A 26,977-nucleotide genomic window follows, 5' to 3' on the forward strand; every position below is an offset into this window, starting at 1 on the left:
TCTTTGCTAGCCAAGGTTAGAGTAGGGTCCACAGTTCATGCCTCCTGACTTTTTTTGAACAGTCTCACCCTGGTTTATTAGAGCAATACTAAGTTACTAAAAGCACTTACATGAATGAATCCAGCATATTTTTTGTCTATTTCCACAAGCTGCTGATCAGCCTTGTTCCTCATAGCAGGTTCTGGATCTGTGCCCATGGCAATTAAATATGGAACACACTGGGAGAAGAAAAGACTTTATAAGACATTACAGCAGTAAATTCTATATGCATCTCAACAAACGTCAAGCTTGTACATCAGATATAAAAATGTAGCAGTACAGACTGCTTATAATTGCTGTTTTGGTGTCCATTAAAAGTGATCATCTTTCTTTAATTTAACTTAAAGCAAGGAAATATGAGCAAGAATAATGCACTTAGATTTAAACAGTTTCAACACAAATTTAAGTTTTTCTAAATGTTCCCAGGTTAAGACTGTCAGTGAGGTGGCTCAGTGGACAGGTTAACTACTACCAAGACTGAGGACTCGAGTCTGATCAGAACCGATATGGTGGAAGGAGAATACAAAATTCTGTGATGCTGTCTTTTCACTTTATCCACCAAACCATCTCATGGGCCCTATATCTGAGTATTTAAAAAAAGGTGAAAAATCTCAGTATACTGCTGCATGCTATAAAGTGATTTTAACAGCTCAGAGTGATGAAAAACAGACTAAATACTTGTCAGTGTGCTTCCTGTTTTATGACACAACACTGTATATATACACTTAATTATGTTTTAGAAAAATATCAGACCTTTTGATATCAGTCAGTAGATCAGCAGAAAATGCAAGTCTTCAAGGATACTAAACCATTTATGACATTATTTCTTTTTCGTTTTTCCCATTTCTTTTTGTGATGCTGAGGTCAAATCCATGACTTGAATATTTGAATACCCTAGGCAAGTACTCTACCACTGAGTTACAAACCTGGCCTTTTAGTCTATCATCCCAACTACATTGCAAAGTTTTAATGTTAGCCTCCAATTTAAAAAGAAAAATGAAACTCAGATGATGGGATTTACCTTTTTGTGGTAGAACAAAACTTTATGCTTTTTAGCTTATTATTCTCTTAAACCTGTTTAATTCCATTGACATATTGTTGGTTTTTAAGAATCTGAGTAAAATTGGATTAAAATGAATTTTATCAAAGCCAGTGTGAAAAAAGTAATAGAGACTGGACGTTTAACATAAGTATATATAGGTATTTTGCAGCAATGGCAACATAACAGATTACTCAAAGTTTAAAATCTTAAGAGTTGAAGACAATTCAGGAAACCAAGGCAGGAGGATACTTGAGCCCACATACTAACTGTCCACAAGTTGAGGACAGATAGCCTAAGCAATGTTATATGACTCTTTCTCTGTAGCTTTGAATCTTGTCTTGGAACTCAATCTGTAGACCAGGCTGGCCTGGAACTCACAGAGATTCTCCTGCCTCTGCCTCCTGAGTGCTGGTATTACAGGCGTGCACCACCACTGCCCTGCAAGACTAAGTCTTAACTATAAAGGAAGAAGAAAGAAAAGGAAGGAGAGGGATAAGAATAGTTGTTGCAGTGGTTTAGGACACATTTTATTAAGTGGATTAAAAAATTATTGATGTTCCATCATGGCGTCAACACAGTTTATTTGGCTGTCAGTGCGTGCTGCTATCATAAAACTTGCTTACCTGCACTGGATGAATAAGACCTTGGTTTAGAGTCAATGCAATGACATTTAGTGCAAAGTGGCGTACATTTGACTGGTTGTGGAAGAAGGCCTCAAGCACCTGTTTGAGGTAAAGCTGCATGATGGAGCTACTCATCCCCGAGGAAACATCTCCCATTTCTTTTAAGTCTTCCTGTTTTGCGACTTTCTTCCCTACAAAAGAAGGCAAAGGAGAAACACATCAAGATCATATTAACTTTGTTCACTGCTTCTGACTGAGTCTACAACTCAAACCCACAAAGTGGTATAGCTCATGTTAAAGCTCAAGTGGTTTCCAGTCTTTTTCCTCAATTATGTCAGAGGCTCTTTGAGAACAGTAAAAACTATACTCCCTTCTCCTCCTGGAAAGTACTAATGCTTGTAGATACCTAAAATTTTGTAACTGTTTTAGAGTTTAATACTACTATTGGACCTATGAACTTTAGCTTACTAACTCCCACTTACCCAAAATACGGCATCCTTTCTAAGAATCGAGGGATGTTACTTATCTGAGGTAGAGTTTAAGCGTCCTAACTAGCTGGCTGCATTGTCAATCACAAACCATGTTCTCACTTACAGTCTCTGTCTGCTTGCTGCATTCGTGTGTCTTCTTCTTGTAGGTAAGTCTGGAGGTTTTTTAGCACTTGTATTTTTAAATTCACTGAGGAGTTCTTATCAGATAAAATATTATTATACAGATTCTTCACTTCTTGCTCAAACATTAGACTTGGATGCTGTATAAAGGCAAAGCCTAAGAAAAAGGGAAAAATGTCTTTATATATTCTTACTAAAGATAAATATAACACAATGAAAATGTCAAATTATACAAAGAGCTCCTTATTTCAAAATTTCAAAAACTTAAAACTTAAAATGACTGGAAGAATATGCTGGTGGCCTTACCTAGAGAAGCATTAGAGCAGGCACTTCTTTCCCCATGAATTAAAAACAAGAAATTGCATTTCAAAGGAGAATTTCACACAAGAGGAAACCTTGAGGAGGGAGCAGGGCCTAGTGGCTAGGGGAGTGGATTAGGAGTCAGGAGTCTTGGGTTCTATTCCTGGCTCCACCACTGACTTGTAGTGTGACCTTGGGTGAGTCACACAATCTCTCTTTGCCTCAATTCTCCATCTGTAAAATGGGGACAATAATATTTACCACCCACCTACCTCAGAGGGATGATGTCAGGATTAAGATGTAATGTCTGCAAACATTTTTTCAGACCCCCTAATAGAAGGTACTACAGTGACAATGTAAAAAAAAAAAAAAACTGAAATATATCCACTGATGAAACAGAATTTAAAAATAGAACTAAAATTATCTTCCTAATTCTTTCTCAAATGGCCCTATTGAGGCCACAATGCTAACTTATAACCACTAATTAATAACTAGCAAAATTAAACGATCAATGTATATATAGATAATGTTTAATAAGAAAAAATTAAGACTCTTGATGGCAGCAAGCATTAGTAATACCAATCCAAACCAGACTTAAAGCAGACAGTAATTAGGCAACTAGTTCAAGGTCACACAGGATAACCATGGCCCATGGAACTTTTTTTTGACAATTCTACAGTGCCACTTCCTTAAATTAAAACTTCATTTATTTGTTTTGAGTAATCTGTAATACAACTGGGTTTGACACTCCAAAATTTATTATCTACATTTACTACTCAAGAATATACACTGGTATGGAGGTCGTACCAGATCCTAAAACTTTCTAATATATGGTGTTCATATTTCCTCTTTTAATTCTCTTGACAGAACACTTCACTATGCAATCCTAGCTCACTTGGAACTCACTATGTAGACCAAACCGGGGTTGAACTTGAGAGATTTGCCTGCTTCTGACTGCTGAGTGCTTGTATTAAAAGTGTCCACAATGACACCTGGCTTATAAGTAATTTATAAAAGGGATGACAAGGAAAAAGGCAGCTATATTTAAATACCAATAAAATTGTTAACATAATTTAACAGGGTTTGGGTAACTCAGAATCTTTTCACTCACTTTTTTCAAAGACCAGTATCAGTGACTACCCATGAATATTTATTAAATTATAAACCTTGACAATGCTTTCAAAATATTTCCGAACAAATTAAATTATTAAATATTTTATGTATTTGCACAAAATACACAATAACAATAAAATCCCAAGTATAGGACATACTTTTCTCTTTGTCTTTTATAAATAAAACAACTTATTTGTCTAAGACAAAAGAGTTTTAGATTTCTTTTTAAAAGAGTATTTAATTCAGGCAATTTAATACTTTCCTGTTCCTAATTCTCTATACTCTAATTCCTTCACAGGTAAGCGGTATAGAGTTGCTTGCAAAACATGTTTTTACTACACTAGTGCTTCTGGAAAAGGAACATGGACCAGGTATGCCCCCCAACTGTTCCTATAATTAAGTCTATATAGACTGTCCATTAACAAGTAGCAGATACATGTAACAACATTATTTGCACTGAAAAAGAACAAATTTAAGAAATGCAAATAGCATAAAACTTTGAACATGTCCTGAATATTACGGTGTCCCAGTCAGTGTTCTTAAGCCAGCTTTAGGAAGCAGGGGTGGAAGACAATATTGTTAGCTCTACTTTACTAAGAAAGAAACTGAGGACAGGAGAAGTGGCTTTGATCAGAGTTACCCAGAAAGGCCACAGGCTGAAACATGAACAAAATCCAGGTGTTTTAAACCCCAGTGCTTCATACTCCACATCAGATCACATAGCCAAAAGAAGTATGTCTAAAAAACCCAACAACTTAGACTCACAATAGTCAAAAAGCTTACTCCACCCCTCAAAGAGCTAAAGACTACTAAGAAATTTAGACTTAACTTACCTAGACCAATGATGGCTTTTGTTTGTACTTCTTCATCTGAGTGTTTCGTAAAATACATCAACAGCTCAAGCACTTTATCCTTTATGTTAACCTGGGGGGGGGCGCATATTAAAGGTATTCAAGAAGAATACTCTATGTCAGATAAGTTTTCAAGTATGTGTAAGAAAGGGGAAGGGGAGGGAGGAAGAGAGGGACCGAGAAACAGAGGAGGAGAGGGAAAGGGAGGGGAGGGGAGGGGGAGGGGGAGGGAGAGAGGCAGAATGAGCAGGCACCATAGTGCCCTATGGGTGTGTGGAAGCCAGAAGAATTAATTCTAAGGATTTGGCTCTTTCCTGTCGCCCTGTGGGATCTAGGGATGGAGCTCAGGTAATGTGCAAGTATCTCTACCTGCTAAGCCATCTCACCAGCCCTCGATTCTCAGCTATAAAGGGGGGGGGAACCCCAAAAGCAAACAATGAGAATTTTCATGTGAACTTTGGGGTGGATGTTGGTCATTTGCAAAGCACCAGCCTGGCCAACACAAGGCACTAAGTGTCATTCACAACACTGGGTGGGGAAAAAAAAATCAATTCCATTAACTTTATTTAAACTTATTTAAACCTTTGTCTGCATGTATGACAACTATGCATCATGCGTGTGCCTGGTGCCCAAAGAGGCCAGAAGTGGGTATCAGATCCCTAGGAACTAGAGTTACATAAGGTTGTGAGCTGCCATATGGGTGCTTTCCCCAGCACCAAAAGCAGACAGTCTCTTATTTCAGAATAAAGCAGACACCACCTTTCCAGTCTCTTATTTCAGAATAATGGCATCTGATTTGTCTGTGACAAGTATATGCCACACCCTGTTGTTGTAAACAGTGTGTCTATGTTAACAAATTGATGTAATTGGCTGTAGAAACTGTAAATCTGCCACAGACTAGTAAGAAACTGCTATAGATCAGCAGGCCATCCTGGATCAGGCTTGGACTCTTGCAGAGGTCTCATTACAATTCTCTATCTAATGCTGCCTTCTTCCGAGGTCATTACTCTGATTCTTAGCTCAGGATCACAGGACTGTGATTCACAGCACACTAGGAAATACTGTGATCTTTACCTTACTGTTGCCTTTAAAATCTTCCAGGTCAAAATCAAAATGCCGACAGAGTGCTCCAACAGTGAAGAGGGACCTAAGAAGCGCTGGTTTATTTGTTAAAAGTGAAGTATTATTTGGGTCTTCTTGGTGCTGACTTTTTAATTTTGAAATGGCACCTAGTAAAGATAAATAACAGTTATTTACAGTAATCTCTTTATCTTTCAATCATGTTTAAACAATTACTAATAAAATACAAATAACTTTTACTAATGGTTTTAAGGATAAAATACATTTATAATGTGTCTAGCCTATAACAATGTAAGAAAAAATATTAAAGTTTTACTTTATATAGTGGCCAGAAAACTTATCACTTTAAAGAGACAAACTTTTGAACTAATGAGAATACAAAAGATCATAGAGAACTTCTGAGTGGATGCTGGAGAACACACTTATTTCCTCACTGCTCTCCTTTATCAGATATGTAAATGATGCAGACACACTTGCAGAATTTAGGGAACAATTTGAAAGCTCAGGCACGGAACTTACCATAGTATCTATTGAAACAGGCCCACACAAATTTAAAATTCTGTGTCACTTTATTTACAACAGCCCCAAGACAGCTCACACAATGCTGTACTACCTAAAAGATAGAGAAAATGTTACTCTTTAAGTAAAAACTAAAACACAGTTGAAGTATGATATTTACTTCTTATATATTTGCCTTAAAATAAAAGATCTTGTGACTTAACTGACATTATATAGCAATATGTTACAAACTATTACCTAATATTACTACAAGATGAAGACAGAAAACTACTCACAGTCATGCCATATTTGATGATCAGCTTCATCAGATCTTCTTCAATAGTGGCAAGGAAAGTTTCACTTGGGTGTTCCATCAGTGGTACAACTAACTCAAGGATTTTTGCAACATTGCAGATAACCATGAAATCATTTTGCGTCTATGAGGATAAAATTAATGCTTTATGAATATATAAAACTTAAAAGAAACCACATACAGCTTTGTGTCTGGAGTATAAGAATAGAGCATTATGTATGTAAAGTTACATTAAAATAGTAAAAAAAGGTTAATATTTTTTTAAAAAGTACTTGCAAGGAGTTCTCTACCACCACATATGAAAAAGAACTGCATCTGAGAGATTATCACAAGTTTCATTGTAGTTCTAACACTAATTTACATGTGGCCTTTGGGCACTTAATAATGTGAAAGCTGTTACACCTAAAATAATTTAGGGATTTTATTTATTTTTATGAGTACGAATGTTTTACAAAGATTGGTAGCTTTGAAGCTTGACTGATGATTAATTTTTTTTTTTTTTTCTTCAAGACAGGGTCTCTCTGTATAGCTATCCTGGAGCCTATCCTGGCACTTGCTCTGGAGATCAGGCTGGCCTTGAACTCACAGAGGTCCGCCTGCCTCTGCCTCCCGAGTGCTGGGATTAAAGGCGTGCGCCACCGACGCCCGGCTGATGATTAACTTCTTGATGAAGGTTATTAACCTAGTAGTTCTCAACTGTGGGTGACTGTGCTCACCATTCTCTACCCACAAGTATTTTGCAATGTCAGGGGCAATTCTAGTTGTCACAGTGGGTGGTGGCATCTATTGGACAGAAACCAAAAGATGCTGTTGAATATCCCACAATACAACAAAAGCTCTTACCAATATCCAGCTCTGTCAATAGTGCTGGAGTGGACAAATGCTGTGCTTAATATTTTATTTAATAAACATATATTACCCACAACTAGCTAGGAGGCTTTTTAATTTTATACTTACAGATTTTTCTTGACTAAAAAATAACCAAGCACATGAAAAAAAATTCCTGATTTTATTTATTTTATGTGTATCAGAACTTTGTTTACATGTATGTATGTATCATGTGTATGATTAGTGCCGGTAAAGGTCATAAGAGGGCACTGGATATCCTGGAACTGGAGTCACAGATGGCTGTGAGCCACCATGTGGGTGTTAGGAACTGAACCTAGGTCCTCTGGAAGATCAGCAAGTGCTCTTAACCACCGAGCATCTCTGTAGCCCGGCAACACAAACTCTTTTTCCCACTTGTCTTCTAATCAGCTAACTTTCTCTAAAAGCAACATTACTAGCTGGCATGTGTTTACAGAAAAATAAGGCCAACTGGTCAACATGAAAAAGGTCCACTTTCTTAGAAGTGAAGCAACAAGGAATTAATCCTTCATGCCTGTTAGATTAGCAGATTACAAAAATGATTCCAATAGTTATGGACTGCTTTTCAAAGGGGCTAGAGATGCTATATAATGATCTCTCAAAATCCAAAGCCCATAAAGAAGCAAACAGAAAAACCCCAATTTTTCTCAATGCCCTAGTGAACCCATTCCTGAAAATCTGTTCACTAAAATGATGTAACAATGTTTCAAAGTGATGCAACAATGCTTCAAAGTATATGTCAGAAGACTATGTTTATATTATAATCCAGACTCTAGAAGTAGAGAATGGTACTGAATTATACTCTTGGCATTGATGAGCTATGTGACATGGAGTAAACTATTTATATTTCCTATGCTTTGATTTCCTTATCTTTAAAATTAAGGATAAATAGTGCTTGACAAAGTAAATAAGACAACTTGCATATAAAGTTATTCAAAGTGTCTGACTGCAATGTTTAGCAGACATGAGCTAAGTATTAGCTACAGATTATATATGAAGTAAAACTAATTTGATTTACACTATTTTTTAAGCAATGTTTTATGAATTTTCATCATTTTATTCTAGACCATAGCATGTTAATATATCAATGTCTCCTAATATACTAGACGTTCCATAGTCAACATATTGCTTTATAATAAAAGTAATAAAATGTATTATGACAAATATATTGTAAATTAAGAATCAAAATATAGTAAGTTTCTTCAAGTTACAATTTCTGCCTTATTCACTTTTGGGGGTCTTAAGAGCTACAACATTTATAAAACAATTACAGAGGGGTTAGCTTAAGAACTAAGAGAAATAAAGCCTGAATTTTAGTTGTTGATGTTTTTAGATAACTTGTAACAACCATTAGAAGTTATATCTGAGTCAATGACAGTTCTCTGTCAGTGACAATGTGGCTAGCATATGTGAATTCTAAATTTAAAGTACTTACTACTACCTGTTGTATGGAAGAAAGAACAAACAAGCCTTTAATCTCAGTACTCGGGAGGCAGATGGATTTCTTTTGTTTTTCATTTTTTTTTTTGCTGATTTATTTATTCTTTTTATTAATTTATATTTTACATTCCAATCTCAGTTCCCATTCCCTCCTCTCCTCTCGCTCCCCCTACCTGCTCCCAAGAGAGTCTTCCCCTAGGAAGTCTACTAATACTAAGTCTGCTCCATCATCTCAGGACCAAGACACCTCCCCATCCCCACACCCCTGTGTCTAGGCTCAGCAAGGTATCTCTCCATATAGAATGGGCTCCACTAAGTCAATTTGTGCATTAGAGTTAGATCTTGAACCTACTGCTAGTGGCCTCATATACTGTCCCAGCTACACCATTGCCACCTATATTAAGGGAGTCTAGTTCAGTCTTATGCATATTCCCCCTTTGTCAGACCTGAGTCAGTGATCTCTCACTAGCTCAGGTCAGTTGATTCTGTGGGCTTCCCCATCATGGTCTTAACTCCTTTGTTCATATTATTGCTTCTCCCTCACTTCAATTGTACTCCAGGAGCTTGACCCAATGGTTGTGGATTTCTGCATCTGCTTCCATCTGTTTCTGGAAGAGGGTTATAGCTTCCCTGGGGTTGTGGATTGTAGGCTGGGTACTGTTTGCTTTATGTCTGGTATCCACTTATGAGTAAGAACATACTATATTTGTCTTTCTGGGTTTGAGTTACCTCACTCAGGATGTTTCTTTCTAGTTCTGTCCATTTGGTCAGGCAGATATCTACAGAGCAAGTTCCAGGACAGCCTGGACTGTTATACAGAGAAACCCTGTCTCAAAAAAAACCAACCAACCAACCAACCAACCAACCAACCAACCAACCAACATAGCACTTATACTTACACTACATTTAGTGGTAAGGTATGGCTGCATAGTCATGGCATGTTTAACCATGAGTTGGGGTCTTATTTTGCTGAATAAGAACAAAGTGGTTATACAAGCTACCAATCTTCCAGAATTCACACCTTTATTGTCTGAGTCTGAAAAAACAGAGAAATAAGACACTGAAATAAGGTAAAGTAGTGAAAATTAGACAAAATATTACTTACTTTACTCAATATAACAGATTCAGTATGGGCCTTAATAAAATGCATTAGTATTTCCTATGATATTAGACTATCTGTATTTCATTTTGGGGCACAAAATTATACAATGAAGACAAAGGACAGAAGCCTTACTAAGAAAGGCAAGTTTCACTGTAAGGAGATATGACTGAAGTTTAAAAGGAGAGAGAAGTTGGGAAGTTCAGGGAGAGTCTTTGGGAATAAGCTGGTAACGTCTATAAATGGAAGTGAATATAGGAAAACAAATGAGGAAGACAAAAACAAAAACAATTTAGCTATGTGATATTGTATTTAAAGATTACTGGTGAGAATGTTAAATAATGGAAGCGACAGAGAATTTCTATCAGTGTTCTATGCAGTCACACAAAACACTGTTCACATGAGGCCAGTTAGGAGATACTATGGTTCTTAAAAATTGTTTTTTAAAGAGATAATTGGCACTGATGAAAATTAATGTATAGTAATATCACCAGAGAAGTCTAGGATGAGAAATACAGAAAAGGAAAAAAGGTACACATAAAAATGAGAAAAATGTGAAGAAAGATAAGCCCTGTTTGACAAAAGAAAGGATATCTACAATTCCTTTAGGGGGCCATAAGTGACACCCCCGCTAGAGGATGTCGGTCCTTCAACTGAGTAACTGAGGTCTACTTACTGCTGCTCCTCATAATGTACATTAGGGAATGGGAAGTAATATTAATAGTCTATGCTTTTAAGTAATAGGTACCAATTATGACTTAACTTTTTCATGCAATTTTTGATAACAGAAGACTTCAGGTTTGTGATTGACATAATTCATAATATAAAATATTAAGTACTTAATTTACATTAAAAATTTCAACAGATTAAAAGATTAAGAAACTTTAACATATTAAACATTAAATATTAAGAGAACTTTGTATACAACTAGAAAAATATTAGAAAGCACATATTAAGAACATTTTAATGGCTACTACAATTTCTTTGAAAGTTTCTAAAATTTAAATAAAACCAAATAGTTTTGTGATGCCATTAAAAAAAGAAAAAAAAATGTTGGGCTCTGAACTTTAGTCTTGTTCAATATGCCATGTAAAAGTACATATTGAGAGATATGTAGATATGCTTTTATTATATTGTTTGATCTAGGTAATCTTACAATATAATCTAAAATGAATTATCAAACAGAAATTTGTATCATGAAAATCAAATTACCCTTAAAAGTGATATAGCTAGTTATTAGCAAGCAAATCCAGAGGCAAAACTGAGAAAAGGGCCCCAATACTTGAAAATCTCATAAAATTAACTTAAGGAGCAATATATAAAATGTCTTACCAGCTAGAGATTCCTCATATTTAAGAATATGCTCAACTAGGTTATCAACAAGTTGAGTACAAGCTTTCTTCACAGGTTTATATGAGGAATCCTCTTCAGACTTCAACAACTATATATGTATACATATAAAAAAACCCAGTAAAATTATTTATCAGGCAATAATGATAATGTACATGCATCAAATATCAAGCATTTTGTTTTTTAGTTCTTAATACACACACACACACACACACACACACACACACACACACACACACACACACAGAGGCTTGGACATAGTCTTTGCTGGGCCTCACAGTTTGTGTCACAATACATAACATATTTAAAAATATTTTATAAATCATCAATTTGCAAAGTTAACAACTTTAGTACCAAGCATTTAAACAGCTGTGTGCAATGGCCTGACAATGGAGAGAGGCAGGAAAAGCAACTTTTCTCTCTCACACCATCCAAGACCACAGAAGTACTATCTGATGCTAGCTGAATTATTTTAAATAATTAACAACTGTATCTGAATTATACCTTAAGCCTTAAAATTATAAAACATAAAGGCATATTCTTTGTGCTTCACTCTTTCCCAAATCATTAATAGGATGTACTTAAAAATACTATGAAGAACAATAAAGAGGATGGAGACAAGCCTACTTAGAGTAAATAAGTAAAAGCAATCCAATCTTACAACCACAGGTTATTGGGAAAAATGACTTTAGGTGTATCTGTTTTACCAATAATAATTAGCCAAATTATTTCTAGGGATATTAAAAAAAAGCTGCATTTCATTTCTGTGGAGTCTTCCAGGGTTATCAGACATAACACAAATATTCTATCTCCATGTGTCTCATAGAGTCAGAGCAAGTCATGAGTGGCTCATATGAGAGGAACTAAAGTGAAGTAAAACAAAAATTCAATATTCAAATTGTGAAACTGCATGATTTTAAACTTTTACTGCAAGATGCATAGACAGGCAAGCTTTTACAAAAAAGCACTATATTACCAGGTTAGGTTTCCTGCTGCTTTTCTGAGTCTTTTTTTTGTTTTGTTTTGTTTTCTCAAGATGGTTTCTCTTTGTTGTGCTGGCTGTTCTGGAACTCACTCTGTAGACCAGGCTGGCCTTGAATTTACAGAGATCTGCCTGCTCTAGCCTCCTGAGTGCTGGGATCAAAGGCATGCACTATCATGCTTGGTCCTGGCAGGTTTTTGCTTTTTTTTTCAAATTTAAATTTTCTACTTCAACAAATTTAACTTGATTGGTGTTTTGGGTCTTGAATTTTTTTTTTTGTTTTGTTTTTTATTAGTTCAAATTACAAACAAGCTTGATTCACATGTCAATCCCTTCTCCCTCTCCCAACCCTCCCCCCCCACCTAACCCCCCACCTCATCTGCCCTCTGCTCCCTAGGGAGGGTAGGGCCCTCCAGGGGGCTCCCCAAAGTCCACCACATCATCCTGGGCTGGGCCTAGGCCCTCCCCCATGTGTCCAGGCCAAGAGAGCATCCCTTCATGTGGGATGGGCTCTCAAAGTCCCTTCTTACACCAGGGAAAAATACTGATCCACTACCAGGGGCCCCATAGAGTGCTGAGGCCTCCTCATTGACATCCATGTTCAGGGGTCTGGATCAGTCCCATGCTGGCCTCCCAGACAGCAGTCTTGAGGGGAGGTGTCTTGCATTTTTAATCAACATTATGACATAACTTTAATTCAGGTTGATTCAGATAGTTTTATTATTTCATTGCTATTTAATAGTCACCTCTGTATGCCACAAGCCATTTAGTCACTCTTCTGTGTGTAGATTAAGTGAAATTTTAATGGTGTACACTTGAAATAATCTTTTCCAAAGTGATTGTACAGAATGAAATGCTTATGTGAAATGCTTGAGACTTGAAGTCTTCTACATTTGCATACAACACAAGGAGATGCTTGGGCAAAGGACAGAGTTCTAAGTATGAAACTCATTTAAGTTTTATATATTCCTTATATAAATTGCTTGAAGGTAATTGTAGTATGTGTGAGTTTGGCTGTCAAATGAGCTCAGGTGTGGATTTTTCAATTTGCAGAAGTCATTCCGTGTTCAAGTATTTCAAACCTGGGAGTACTCAGATTTTCTCACTGAGCAGCAAGGTTTACAGACACAATTTTTTTTATTTATATCTATTATTTTATTATTTTATGTGCATGAGTGTTTTGCCTGCATGTATGTATACGTACAACCTGCATGTCTATTGACCTCAAGAGGTCAGAACAGGATGCCAGATTTGCCAGGGCTGGAATTACAGATGGTTGTGAGCTGTCATGTGGACACTGGGAATCCAACTCAAGTCTTCTGCAAGAGCGACAAGTAAGTGCCTTTAACATTCTCCATCCCTTTTAATCTCAGCACTCCGGAAGCAAAGATAGGATCTTTTGAGTTTGAGGCCAGCCCACTCTACCGAGCAAGTTCCAGCACAGCCCAGGGTTACACAGAGAAACCCAGTCTTGAAAAGCCAAGCAAACGAATAAATAAAACTCTTCTTTTTGTTTTTGATATTTTATAGAACAGTTTTTCTGGATAGCCTGTTGTACCTGAATTCAAGATCCTTCTGTCTTAGCCTCAAGAGTACTGGGATCATGCCATGTGGGGTAGCACATGCCTTTAATTCCACACACCAGAGGCAGCAGTAGGTGGATCTCTATGAGTTCAAGAGCAGCCTGGTCTACATAGAGTGTTCTAGGTCAGAAGGCCTACACAATAAGACCCTTGTCTTAAATAAAACAAAACACCAACAAAACGTGGTGGGAGAGGGTTAGGTGTAACTCAATAGTGGAGTGTATGCTTTGTACCCAGAAAGCTTGAGCTTCAACTCTTTTTTTTTTTTTTTGTCACTTTTTTATTTTTTTAAAGATTTTATTTATTTATTACGGATACAAAATTCTGCTTCCATGCATATCTGCACACCAGAAGAGGGCACCAGATCCCATTCAAGGTGGTTGTGAGCCACCACGTGGTTGTTGGGAATTGAACTCAGGACCTATGGAATAGCAGTCTGTGCTCTTAACCTCTGAGCCATCTCTCCAGCCCCTACCTTCAACTATTAGCAATAGAAAGGGAAATATGAATAGATTCTTCAAAGCAGGGAGAACACATCACAAACTAGGAAACTGGATGCAATACACATACACAGTTCATGTGGAGAATTGTTACTTCCTAAGTAAAGTTGAACATATGACAACAGATGAGGACCACATTTTACACTGTTGAACTGGCATAATTTGAGGAATCAGGTGACAAATAACTAATGACAGGAAAGCTAATGGACTAAATGCTAGAAATGTTAATTTGTGCCTTTTTACACACACACACACACACACACACACACACACACACACACACACACACACACGATAATGATAATACTCTTCTGTGTAAGTCTTTCATGTGTGAGTTTGAGGCTATTTAATATAGTACTTTGAGTTTGCCTAAGAGATTATATCTCATGTAGAAAATTACTCAATCACAAGCAAAAAATTCAATAAAATTGTAAATTTCTTAAAATTGTTAAATGGAACATATGTATGTATGTCTGGAAGTATGGAAATGGTAGGTGTGCTATATATTCTTGACTTTAGAATTCCTAGGAACCCCAGCAGCCACTCCTTATGTTCTTCCAGGTTCCTATAGAAACGCATGCATACATAGCTGCAGAGAGGTTATTTCTCTGTCACATGTAATTTAACCAATTTTTTTTTTTGTCTGGGGCTAGGGGGACAGCTCAGAGTTTACAAGCACTTTCTGCTTTTCCAAATCACAAGCACCTGTAACAATACCCTTAGGGGACAGAATGCTCTCATACAGCCTGTATATGCACACATGCATGTGTACACGTGCATACCCACACACATACATGCACACATGCTACCATGAAAGAAAAAGGGATGGAAGAAAGACAGATGGAAGAAGATTTGATGGGTAGGCAGAGGTAGAAGGATCACTGAGCCTACAGTTTTTAGAGCAAAACCGAGGAAAAATGTGAGATACTGCCTCCAAAATAACCGAGTGGGTAAGACTACCTGGGGACCACAGTTCAAATCCTTAGCACCCTCATAAAACTTGGGCACAGCTGCTGTCTGTAACCCTGGTACTGGGGAGAAACAGGTGGCTATTGGGAACATATTGGTCAGCTAGCCTAGCCAAATCCTTGAACTTCAGATTCAGTGAGAGAGTCTCAAGAGAGTAAGACAGAGAATGACAGGAATGACAAGACTCCTACCACTCTCTTCTAGCTCCACACATGCTACCTACCTCCTACACATAAGGACTGAAACATGGGAACATTTACAGTTGGGAGATGAATATTCTTAACTGAAAATTTCTAAAAGTTCAAATTGTGGTTTAATTTTACACTACTAAAAGAAATTCTATATATTTTGCAATATGCCAAATAATTATGTATTTAATGTTATTTTTATATTTAAGATCTCGTGAGTAGTCTCTAGATCATTGGTTCTCAACCTGTGGGTCATAACCCCTTTGGGGATCAAATGACTCTTTCACAGGGGTTGCATATCACATATCACACATATCAGATATTTATACATTATGAATCTAACAGCAGCAAAACTATAGTTATAAAGTAGCAACAAAATAATTTAATGGGTGGGGATCACCACACTATAAGGAATGTATTAAAGGGTTACATCATTAGGAAGGCTGAGAACCACAGTTCTACATTAAAGAGATACTAAAAAATTATCTGAAAGTGAAGTTAGAACTTCAATTAATAATTCAGAAAACATTTTAGCTGTTAACTGGATAATTGATTCAATAAGAAAAAACATAAGGCTTAACAAACTGAAGTTTCTTCTCCTAAAACAAAATATTTAAGAATTGAATAGTTTACTTTTATTTATTTATTTAAACTTTTATTTATTTTTTTTAAGACTTATTTATGTATATAGTGCTCTATGTGCATGTACACTTGCAGGCCAGAAGAAGCATCAGATCTCATTACACATAGCTGTGAATGACCATGTGGGTGCTAGGAATTGAACACAGGCAGAAGAGCAGCCAATGCTCTTCTCTCCAACTCTTAAAATTTTATTTTTAAAAAGATAAGGACCCTTTATTAAATTTCATGTCATCAAAATTACACTCACATTTTGAAGGAGCTGCTCAAACCAATCATATCCAGTATCTCTACATGCTGCAACCTAAGGTGAAAAGAAAGGCCATACAACTATTAAAATAAGGCATTTATAATAACATTATAAAAAGACTGATAAGGTTATGTTCAGGAATATATATGAATATACTCATATGCATGTAATAGCAATGAAATAAGAGGCCATCAATTTGAAAGAGAGCAAGGAGGGGTATATGGGAGGGTTTGGAGGTAGTAAACAAAAGGGAAAAATGTTGAAATTCTCTCTCTCAAAAAAAACCATTTATTTTAAAATAGACATTTTTAATTATGCTGTAACATGAAGTATATGTCTACTTTTAAAATTTGAAATGTTATATTTAAAGCAAACATTTTTTCATCAATTCAAACACTTGGTAATATGGAAAACATTAAAAATTAGTAAAAATTAGTTTATTATTAAAGACTACAATGGGACCAAATCATGAAAAATAGCTTATGCCATGCTCTATCAGAAAAACTTGTGAGGTTTCAAACAATGAAAATAAAAGTATTTGTTTCTTAACCCTCTTGAAAAGATTTATTGCTAACAGTGAAAATGGAGATAATCTTGTCACTGAGTATATAAAACTGCTATTACTCAATACACACCAGCAAATTACAGTTCATTTATTTAATAAAATCTAACCTACTCTAAATGCCATCTGCAGGTTGCTAGCCCAGAGTACACAGCTGTCCTCCTTTCTCTCTTCCTTTTTCAATTATGGAAGAAAAGAAAACTTCAACATCAATGTTTATAAATGTGAGTATCAAGAAGCTCAGCCATGTGTAAACATTAATCTCCTTTTACTTAAATCCCAGAAACTCCAGGAATACAAAGGAAGCAGCACTAACGCCAGGCACAGCTACGCATTTCATCATTGCCTCTTCCCTCATAAGATGCGGTGGTCTTCAACTACCTTTGCATTCACAGTGACCACACACTTGTGTCCATCATTCTTACCACATCAGTGATGTTTAAGATTTTCCTTGTCATTGCTTCTTTGTCATTATGTGGTGTTGGAGTAAACCAGAGTTTTTGGAATGTTTCATTTACTAATTTCTAGAAGAAAAAGAAAATCAATTACTAACAACAAAAACAGCAAACTTTTTTAAAATTAATTTTTATTTACATACCAATCCCAGTTCGCTTTCCCTCTCCCTCCCATCCTCCCATTCAACCCACAAACCCCCCAACCCACCCATCCACTTCTCAGGGTGGATGAGGCCTTCCATGGGGGAACCATCAAACTCTGTCACATCAATTGGGGCAGGACCTAGCCCCTCCCTCATGTATCTAGGCTGAGAGAGTATCCCTCCATAGGGAATGGGCTTCCAAAGCCATTCGTGCACTAGGTATAAATACTGGTTCCACTGCCAGAGGTCCCATAGACTGCCCAGGACCCCCAACTGACACCCATGTTCAGGGGTCCTAGTTCTGTCTTATGTTGGTTTCCCAGCTGTCAGACTGAGGTCCATGAGCATCCACTTGCTTAGGTCAGCCCAAAACAGAAATCTTTTAATTGTAAATTCTCATTAAGGCCCAACCAAAGCTACAGCTAGCCAAAAAAGTAGTTTTCAGGAGTTTATTATAAATTTCTTCATGATTAAAATGACTAATTGTAGCTAGGTAGTGGTGGCACACACCTTTAATCCCAGCACTTGGGAGGCACAGGCAGGTGGATTTCTTTGAGTTTGAGGCCAGCCTGGTCTACAAAGCAGATTCCAAGACAGGTACCAAAGTTACAGAGAAACCCTGTCTTGAAAAAACCAAAACCAAACAAATAAAACCATCAAACACACAAAAAAATATGACCAACTGATTCCCAAATTATGAACTTTTCCAAACAGGTGGTGATGGAGACAACTATGTTTAACCTACAGCTTCTACATAAAACACTTTCAAAATTCTTTAACCATGTGTTTATGTGTATGTGCCTGTGTGGACGTGCATCACCTGTGTGCAAGTGCCTGCAGGAGCCAGAGGAGGTTTTGGATCCTTTGGAATTAGAGTACAGGTGGTGGTAAGCTACCTGGAGTGGGTGCTGGAAATCAAACCTGAGTTCTCCGCAAGAGCAGCAAGAAACTGACAAGCCATCTCTCCAGTCCAAAATGTTTTTGATTAGACTAAAACCACTTTTATTGTTTTATTTTTGTGTGTGTGTGTGCATGTACGTATGTGGGTGTGTATACCCATGAGAGCACATAAGAGACCAAAGCAGGACATCTACCGCCATCATTTTTTAAGGAGACTTTCTTGCTTGCTAATTTGGCTAGGCTGGCTAGCCAGCAAGACCTGAGTATCTGACTCTTTCCACTTGCCCAACGCTAGCATACACGGGGTCATGCCTAGCTTTTAATGTGGGTGCTGGGGATTTGAACTCAGGTCCTCATGCTTGTAGAACAAGTATTCTTACCCACTTGTTATAGAACCCAGGACAGAAATTGGCTAATTTCTAGTGGATAGTGGGCCATTTTTGGGAGGATTGTGGAAGGACTTCAGAACTTTGGGGAAGAAAAATCATTGAGTGTTCAAAGCTTGGTGAGATATTCTGTTGGAGCTTAGAAGAATGTTGGGAGCGATGCAGAAAATGGAGGCCTGGTTTGTGAAGTTTCAGAAGGAAGTTTGTGAGACCCTTACTGATTCTATCAGAGCTGTTTGCTATTTTGAGTTAAGAATTTGTGATTCTGGTTAGCTGGGGCTGAAATTGAAAATTTGGAAAAATTGGGAGAGACCAGCATCACTGAGGTGAAATTTTGTGGGAAGTCTTTTCTCAGAGTCAGCACACACAGGCTGTGTTCACTGGTATGTAAGGTTGTACCTTGTATTGGCAGCCCAACTTGGTCATGTCTAACAGTCTCCCAGGTGTTAGGTTTTGAAGACATGAAGGGGTCATGGAGAGCAGCTGAGGCCTTGTATTGTGAGAAGCCAGGGAAGGCCACTCATGAAGGTGCAACCAGAGTAGCAGTGGAAGCCCCAGGACTGCAGGAGTCATGGAGAAAAGTTGAGGCTTGGCATCGTGAAGTGGGCCTATGAGAGGCCATTAGTGAAAGTGTAGCCCAGATGCAGTAAAAGACCCATCATTTTGTAGATGCCAGTACCATGGGATGATTGCCAAGAATAGCAGCAGCCCTGGAGTGTACCCAGCCTGAGTCTAGAAGACAAGTTGTGTTTGTTGCAGTGTGGAGCCTGAGAAGTGACCCAGGCTTTTTGATTTACACTGTTGGAGTCTGGTTCTGAATTTATCTGATTGGCACTGTGCCTAGGTTTTCTCTCTTAAAATACGAAGGTATTCAACTTAATTTTGATTTTATAGAAGCCCATAGGTGAGAGACTTTCTATTTAAAAGACTTTGGTTTTTATTTTTTGTTGTTTTTGAGATTGAATGTTTTCTTAAACTTTTTTTATTAATTTGGTTTTTATATTCCAATGCCAGTTCCCCCTTCCTACCCATCCCTCCTTCCATTTACTCCTTGAAGACGGTAAGGCCTCCCCTAGAAAGGTTACTAAGTCTGTTCCATTAAAGAGACTGAATTTTTTTTTTTTTTTTGAGACAGGGTTTCTCTGTGTAGCTTTGGAGCCTATCCTGGCACTGGCACTCGCTCTGGAGACCAGGCTGGCCTCAAACTCACAGAGATCCACTTGCTTCTGCCTCCCAAGTGCTGGGATTAAAGGCGTGTGCCACCAACGCCCGGCCTAAGAGACTGAATTTTTAAAGTGTATGAATTTGTAACATGGTGTGGACTGTGGTTTTTATTTTTATTTTATTTTTTCCAAGACAGCATTTCTCTGTAGCTTTGGAGCCTGTCCTGGAGTGTGCTCTGTAGACCAGGCTGGCCTGGAACTCAGAGATTCGCCACTGCCTCCCAAGTGTTGGAATTAAAGGTGTGCTCCACCACCACCTGGCAAGACTGTGGGGCTCTTTTAAGTATGTAAAATGTGTCATATTGTGATGTTTTATTTGAATGTGTAATCTTGAGGATGAACAAGAAAGGAAAGGTTGTAGCTTTATGGTGATTTGTTTGCATGTCAAACTGAGATGGGATCAATTATACAGGATAGTTTTATGTCAACTAGACACCAGCTAAAAACATCTGAGAGGAAGGAACCTCAATTAAGATAACACCCTATAGGCTGTAGGCAAGTCTGTAACTGAAAAATCAATATACTATTTAAAAAAAATCAAGATAATTTCAATCTGGTAATCTCTTTGGATAGAATATACACAAATATTGTAATGGTTGAAAAGGTTGGGAAAGATCATCTTTTATTAATATAAACTATAGAAACAAAACAAAAAATTAGATTCAATAAATACCTAAATTGTTTTAAACATTAATAAAAAAGAAATTTCACACGATTAAATTTTCATCTTACCTTAATGCCCTCTTCATCATTGACTCTACGAATCATTTTTACACACATTTCTGTAATTTTTGGAAATGTTGGTTGTTCAATACAGATGTCTCTTAATATCTTTATTACCCTTTTCCTGACACTGATACCAGTATCCTAAGAACAAAAATGTATTTTCAAATGTTAGGAAAACTCAGATGTTTTACATGTGTGAAATTTGACAAAATAAGAATTTTTGTAAGCATTATAATCTCTATTTGTTAAATGAAAATTATGTTGTATATATATACTCTTCATATGTTATAAACATGACATTTAGTTTACTGCCCTAACTTTTAAAATATGATATAACATGGAAGTATGTGCACTTAGTAATGAGCTCAAGCCCAGAGGAAAAATTCACCAGAATTGAATAAGATAATAAACTTTTAGAATAGTGTCTGGCACTTCAACAACATACGAAGTGCTATCTATAATGTAGACAACAAAATGGTTAAGCTAAATCAAGTAAAACTTGAAGCACTAACTACTCTTGTACTACACTAGTGGTAATAAATCCTTTTCATTGAAGCAACACAAAATTTTTGTGTGCTAATGCATCAATGTGTAGTTCTGTAAGAAATCAATACAATTATAGTGGGTGGGGTGCCTGCCATGGAAATAATTCCATGTCCACACAGACAGAGAGACAGACACACACATGCTCACTCTGCAATGACAATATAGTTATTCTAGAGTATTCTCCAAAAGCAGTTAACTATCATAAATAATTACTATCAATTGCTTATTAAAAACTGGTATAACAGTAATTGAAAAATGGTTATTTTCACCAACAATTGACATTATAACATTGAGTAGCTCTTGAAAGCATTACCTTCTTTACTATAGGTTACAGATTAGGCAATATAAAATTGTAATTGGCATCTATACGTTTTTAGATTAATTTAAAACAAGGTGTGATATTTAAGCCAAATTATATTCATGAATTACTATAAAACTGAAGCAAATACCAATATTCTTTCAATCAGCATATCATAATACTGCTCAGCAAGCTGAGGTCGGCAAAGGACAAATCGACCTAGTAATTCCACGGCTGCCTCTCGAACACTAGTGGAGTTATCCATTAATCGTCCATGAACTCCTCGTTGCATGTCAAGCTAAGGAAGAGCAAGAGAAATGTCATTTGTAGCAGCAGAGATAATCTTCAAATTTGAGAAAAAAAGGAAGACATACTACTTTTGCTCTTACCCTTGCTAGAATACTGGGGTCTACAGCAACAACCTCAGATAAACACTTCATGGCTTTTGTTCGAACGGCAATTGCATTTTCACCAAGAACTCGTAGTATCTGCCAGGCAAACATTAACATTCTTAAAACATTTAAAATACAAATTTAATGAAATATAACATAAATATAAGAGAACACAATCTATTACTCAATGCCTTTTGTTTTTTTATTTGGACCATCTTACTGTTCCAAATTCTTAACAGAGACCAGCACACATGGAAAAGCATTCTATATTTTAGGTCTTTCCTTTAACTCAGAATTCTCAAACATACTGCTGTATATACACTTAAGAATGCCAATCTCCACTAAAGCCTTATGTGTGACTTTTATCAAAGACAGTAACTTTTGCTATGACCTGATAACTGAAGAATTTATTTTTATGTCATACAAATACGTCCATTTGTTTGTACAACAAGATTCAGCATGTAGAGGGTAAGCATAGCTAAAGACATGAGAACAACATGGAACAGAGACAAATGCAGCTTTCACAATCCTTTAAAAATATCCCCAGCAATGATCACATACTGTCCAAAAGTAACCAGAAAAAAAAAAAAAATCACAACAATCAGTCAATTTACCTGTGTCAAATAAATATCAAAGCTCTGGGCAAACGGCCTCATAGAGGCCAAGTATCGAACAATCAAGCACGCATCATCATAGTCCACAGTGTCTGAGTTCATCCTACAACAGAGAGCATTGAAGCTTTATATGGTCTTTGTAAATGGAATCTACGAGACACACACACACACACACACACACACACACACACACACACACACACACACACACACACACACACACACACCAATCACATGTCCTCTGCATCTTACTTTAATGTGCTGAACTGAGACGGTGTGGTTTTGATAATGCTTCTAAGGAACTTTTTCCGGTTTTCAGCTCGATGCATTATTTGACCAGTTGTCTCAATTTCTTTTGCATGATGTGCTCCATCAGATGATTCTTCATCTTTTTGTGATTTCATTGCTTTTTCTGTCTCCAGAGTTGTGTCACGGAACCACTGGGCTATATAGAATTTACGAGAAAACTGGAAAGACATTAAGCATATTTGAGCTGATGCAATTAGTAAAGACAGATACATTTCTGAAATATCCCGGATTATAGAATTTCTTTTTTACATTTAGCTATAAATTTAACTGTTAATGTTAAAAGCTAACTTAATAAAAATGACTATATAGTAGGACATTCATATGGCTCAGTAAGATTTGATGGTAAGACCACTTGGAAAAGTTTAGAATAAATGTTGTTAAGATAAAAGACTTCCATGTGTTTTCAATTCTTATCTATACAAGAAATATATAAGTTAAATACACTGAAACAATCATCACTGAAGCACTTCTGTGTATCTGTTCTATGACAGGAGAGTGGAAATCTGTACTAGGTAGCTAAAATATACAGGTTATTGCAACTCTCATTTCACAGTTTAAAAAATAAATTGAAAACACCCTATTATGTGCACAGTGTTATTTATGAACTTATGCCAGGCCTATAAAGTGTACAAATTGTATACACAGCCTATTATATTCTGGACATGTTACTTAATATACATTTCAAAGAACTGTATGTGCACACACACACACACACACATACACACATGAATTTGATAGCTTCTTTGCATGTTAACAGATCATCTTCAGCGTAAGGTGGTCTATACTCATTTTTAGGATTAGTTTAGACTTAAAGATAATCCAATAAAAATACTTCCAAATATTTTTCTTATTTTCTTTCCCCCTAGTTCCCAAACTTACTTTTGGAAGACAATTTAAATTTAAAAGGCAAAATGAATCTCACCACCAGTGAAGGGTCAGTCTCAGTGTTCTCATCCAAATAATCAAGCAATGCCTTTTGCAATTGTTGAATTTCATCTTCTCCTCCAGAAACCTAAACCAAAATATAAACAACCACAAAATTATCGGTGGTTTATTTGTCTGTCACTGGTCCTTCCACCCACTTCTCAAACCGTGTTGTACTATGGCTGGCTTCAAATCTGTGAGCTCTGCCCCAGCCTTCCAAGTGATGGGATAATAAATATGTAACCACTAGACTACTGGTGTGTTTTAATAAATTATGTAGATGTAAATGGAAACCTAATGGAGGTGGGGAGAACCAGTAAGAAGGAAAACAAGTATACAGAAACAAAAACTATGGTTTCTCAAAAACATACTTATAACTAAAGTTTGGCTTTATGAGCTGTTTGCTATCTTAAATGCTCAGAAATGGCTGGTGTAAATATCATCACAAAGATATTTACACAAATATCATCCAACCCTGTACTGAATTTACATTTGAAAAAAAGGAGACAATCATTAATTTTTGTTTTTTTTGAAGACAGGACTCACATATTCCAGTATTGTCATGAACTCACTGCATATTTTATATTTATGAATGTATGCCAAAGTTTTAATCTAGTAAATAAAAGAATGTTAACAGTTGTAATAATATGCATTAAACATTTCAGGAAGCTTTATAGTTACTGTGGAGATACTTTAGGTGTAGAAAAGGAGCGAATTTGTAGGCTCTGGGAATTTAACTGAGTTTGCTTATCGTGGATTCTGAGGACCTGCATTTAGTACCTACGCTTTCTTGGCAGTTTGCCACTAAGCTATCTCCCTAGCACTGTTCCCATTATTCTTTGAAGATTTTATTTCATGATGTAATAGGTACTTTACAGACATCTTTTACTTTCAGTGTCTCAAATCTGTGGGATCATTTATTTCTTCAAAGAATTCTAGTCTTTTAACTAATAAATGACAATAAGGTAGAGAGTGATTTAAAAAAAAAAGACACTTGAATTGACCTCTGGCATCTATATGCATGTGCACACACACTAGAAAGTACATACAACATAAACACAACATAACCACATACCTACTCCTCTGCCCCACTCCCACCCAAAAAAGAATATAGTATACATGTCAAAAAAGACACAAAGCTAGCTCAAAAGGTATCTCACTAGTCAAATGTAAGGACAATATGATCATTGGAGAGATGGCTCAATGGTTAAAAGGGCTTATTGCTCTATTGGTTAAAAGTGCTTACTGCTCTATCAGAGGACTGGAGTTCTGATCCCAGCACCCATATTCAGTGGCTCACAAATGTCTGTAATACCAGCTCCAAGGGACCCAATGGACCCTCTGGTTTCCATGGACTCCTACATACACATGTACACACACATACTCATACAAATAAATGAAACAAATCAAATCTTCAAAAAAAAATGGCAAAAGATTATACTGTATTATATATACTAGTAATATAGTAATTTTAAGTTTTTACTTTTGATGCTATATTACAAATATTTACGTGCCAATTCTCATTTGTACAAATACATACCACAAAACAGCACTCAAAATTTAGCAGTAATTACAATCTTCTGATGGGCTTGTTAAACCACTGACTATTCTACACTTAGGGCTCTGGATTCAGCCGATCCAGAGTAGGACCTAAAATTTTATTACTAGGACAAGTTTCTGAGAACATTATGAATTCAAGGCTAGCCTGGACTACAGTGAGAGCTCATAGCACCCAGGACCAACTAACAAAACAATTTTCCTTGAATCTACAAAATCTACTTGAAGAAGGATGTTCTTCTGTACATGTTTCTCTTATTGGTTGATAAATAAAACACTGTTGGCCAGGAAGGAAGTATAGATGACGCTAGAAGATGAGGAGAATTCTGGGAAAGGTAGGCAGGGAAAGCACACAAAACAGTCGCCATATAAGGACTGGGAAGAAAAGACCAGGTGTTCTCCGGTAAAATAAGACCATGTGGAAATTCATAGATTAATAGAAATGGTTTAATAATTAAGACAGAGCTAGCCAATAAGAAGTCCTGAGCCAACAGTTTAATAATTAATATAGTGTCCATGTGTTTATTTGGGGCTGAAGCCGCAGCGGTACCTAGGTGGGACAAGAAAATTGCCAGCAACATCTACTCTTATGATATAAGGTAAGAACATGTAGGGCTGGATGATATAGCTCAGGTGGTAGAATGTTTGCCTAGAATGCACAAAGTCTTGGGTTCAATCCTTAGCACTCCATACACTGGGTCTAGTGATACATGCCTGGAATTTCCAGAACTTGGGAGGATCACGAGTTCAAGGTCATCCTCAACTATAGACTATATAGCAAGTTTGAAACCAACCCGGACAACATTAGACCCTGTTTCTTTCCCTGACACCAAAAGCAACCAAGTGAGCAACTATTTATGTATTAATTAAAGTTCTTTATTTCCATACCTGTTTTAAAATTCGTTCTATAGACCCTTGATCCATCTTGCTGGTAACAGCATCTTTTCTCAGTCGTGCAGCAACAGTTCCAAGGTAATCAAGAGATGCCACTCTTAAAGCCATTTCTGTTGACTTATTACTAAACTGATGTACCTAAACATCAAAGATGGGATATTACTAAGTAAGAATTTCTTAAGAGTAAAATACGGTTTTCTACAAATCATTATAGCTAAAGAATAGCAGTATTACTTTTTCCAGTTCATAAAAAGGTTTCAAAAGTTCTGTAACAACTTATATTGTACAACTCCAAATATACTTTAAAATGAAAAGAGAAATCACTGTATTTCTTTCCATTTTTAAACTGTACTATAAGGATTTAAAAAGTACCATATGATTTTAGGAATTATCTTAAAAAAAAAAGACAAAATGTTCACATTAGTCAGTTTCATGCTTTCAAATGGTTAACTGTAATAACTCATTGTTGAGATGTTTTAAACCAACAATGTTAACAAATCTAAGCCCCACCCCCAAGCCATCTCAAAAAGCATTGCCATTATATGTAATAAAATGAAAGTGCTAAAATTTACAATTTTGTTTTCTACAGGTATTGATGATATAATGTACAGTTATATACATGCAAAAATAGATGCAATGTTCATGTTTCCTTACACATTTTTAAAGAATTCATCATCTGTGAATCAGAGTACATCCTCATTATGTTGTCTT

At 36.5% G+C, this 26,977-nt stretch overlaps 1 protein-coding gene across 3 annotated transcripts in view; it reads right to left on the minus strand.

Annotated features, from left to right (window-relative positions):
* Nipbl (NIPBL cohesin loading factor) overlaps window positions 1-26,977 on the minus strand; it is a 162,544-nt gene that overhangs the window by 13,381 nt on the left and 122,186 nt on the right. For all 3 annotated transcript variants that reach the window (XM_027401313.2, XM_027401314.2, XM_027401315.2), the window contains 18 exons: window positions 26,261-26,404; window positions 23,814-23,903; window positions 22,835-23,049; window positions 22,583-22,685; window positions 21,966-22,064; window positions 21,728-21,874; window positions 20,739-20,873; window positions 17,325-17,423; window positions 16,338-16,391; window positions 11,209-11,317; window positions 9,677-9,813; window positions 6,454-6,594; window positions 6,179-6,272; window positions 5,654-5,808; window positions 4,562-4,652; window positions 2,299-2,472; window positions 1,705-1,895; window positions 111-218 (listed from right to left, as the gene is read on the minus strand). In XM_027401313.2, coding sequence (XP_027257114.1) covers window positions 111-218; window positions 1,705-1,895; window positions 2,299-2,472; window positions 4,562-4,652; window positions 5,654-5,808; window positions 6,179-6,272; window positions 6,454-6,594; window positions 9,677-9,813; window positions 11,209-11,317; window positions 16,338-16,391; window positions 17,325-17,423; window positions 20,739-20,873; window positions 21,728-21,874; window positions 21,966-22,064; window positions 22,583-22,685; window positions 22,835-23,049; window positions 23,814-23,903; window positions 26,261-26,404 — 2,286 coding nt within the window. The remainder of the gene's footprint in view (window positions 1-110; window positions 219-1,704; window positions 1,896-2,298; window positions 2,473-4,561; window positions 4,653-5,653; window positions 5,809-6,178; window positions 6,273-6,453; window positions 6,595-9,676; window positions 9,814-11,208; window positions 11,318-16,337; window positions 16,392-17,324; window positions 17,424-20,738; window positions 20,874-21,727; window positions 21,875-21,965; window positions 22,065-22,582; window positions 22,686-22,834; window positions 23,050-23,813; window positions 23,904-26,260; window positions 26,405-26,977) is intronic.

The sequence above is a fragment of the Cricetulus griseus genome, chromosome 2 (genome assembly GCF_003668045.3).
Source record: "Cricetulus griseus strain 17A/GY chromosome 2, alternate assembly CriGri-PICRH-1.0, whole genome shotgun sequence".
Lineage (NCBI taxonomy): Eukaryota > Metazoa > Chordata > Mammalia > Rodentia > Cricetidae > Cricetulus > Cricetulus griseus.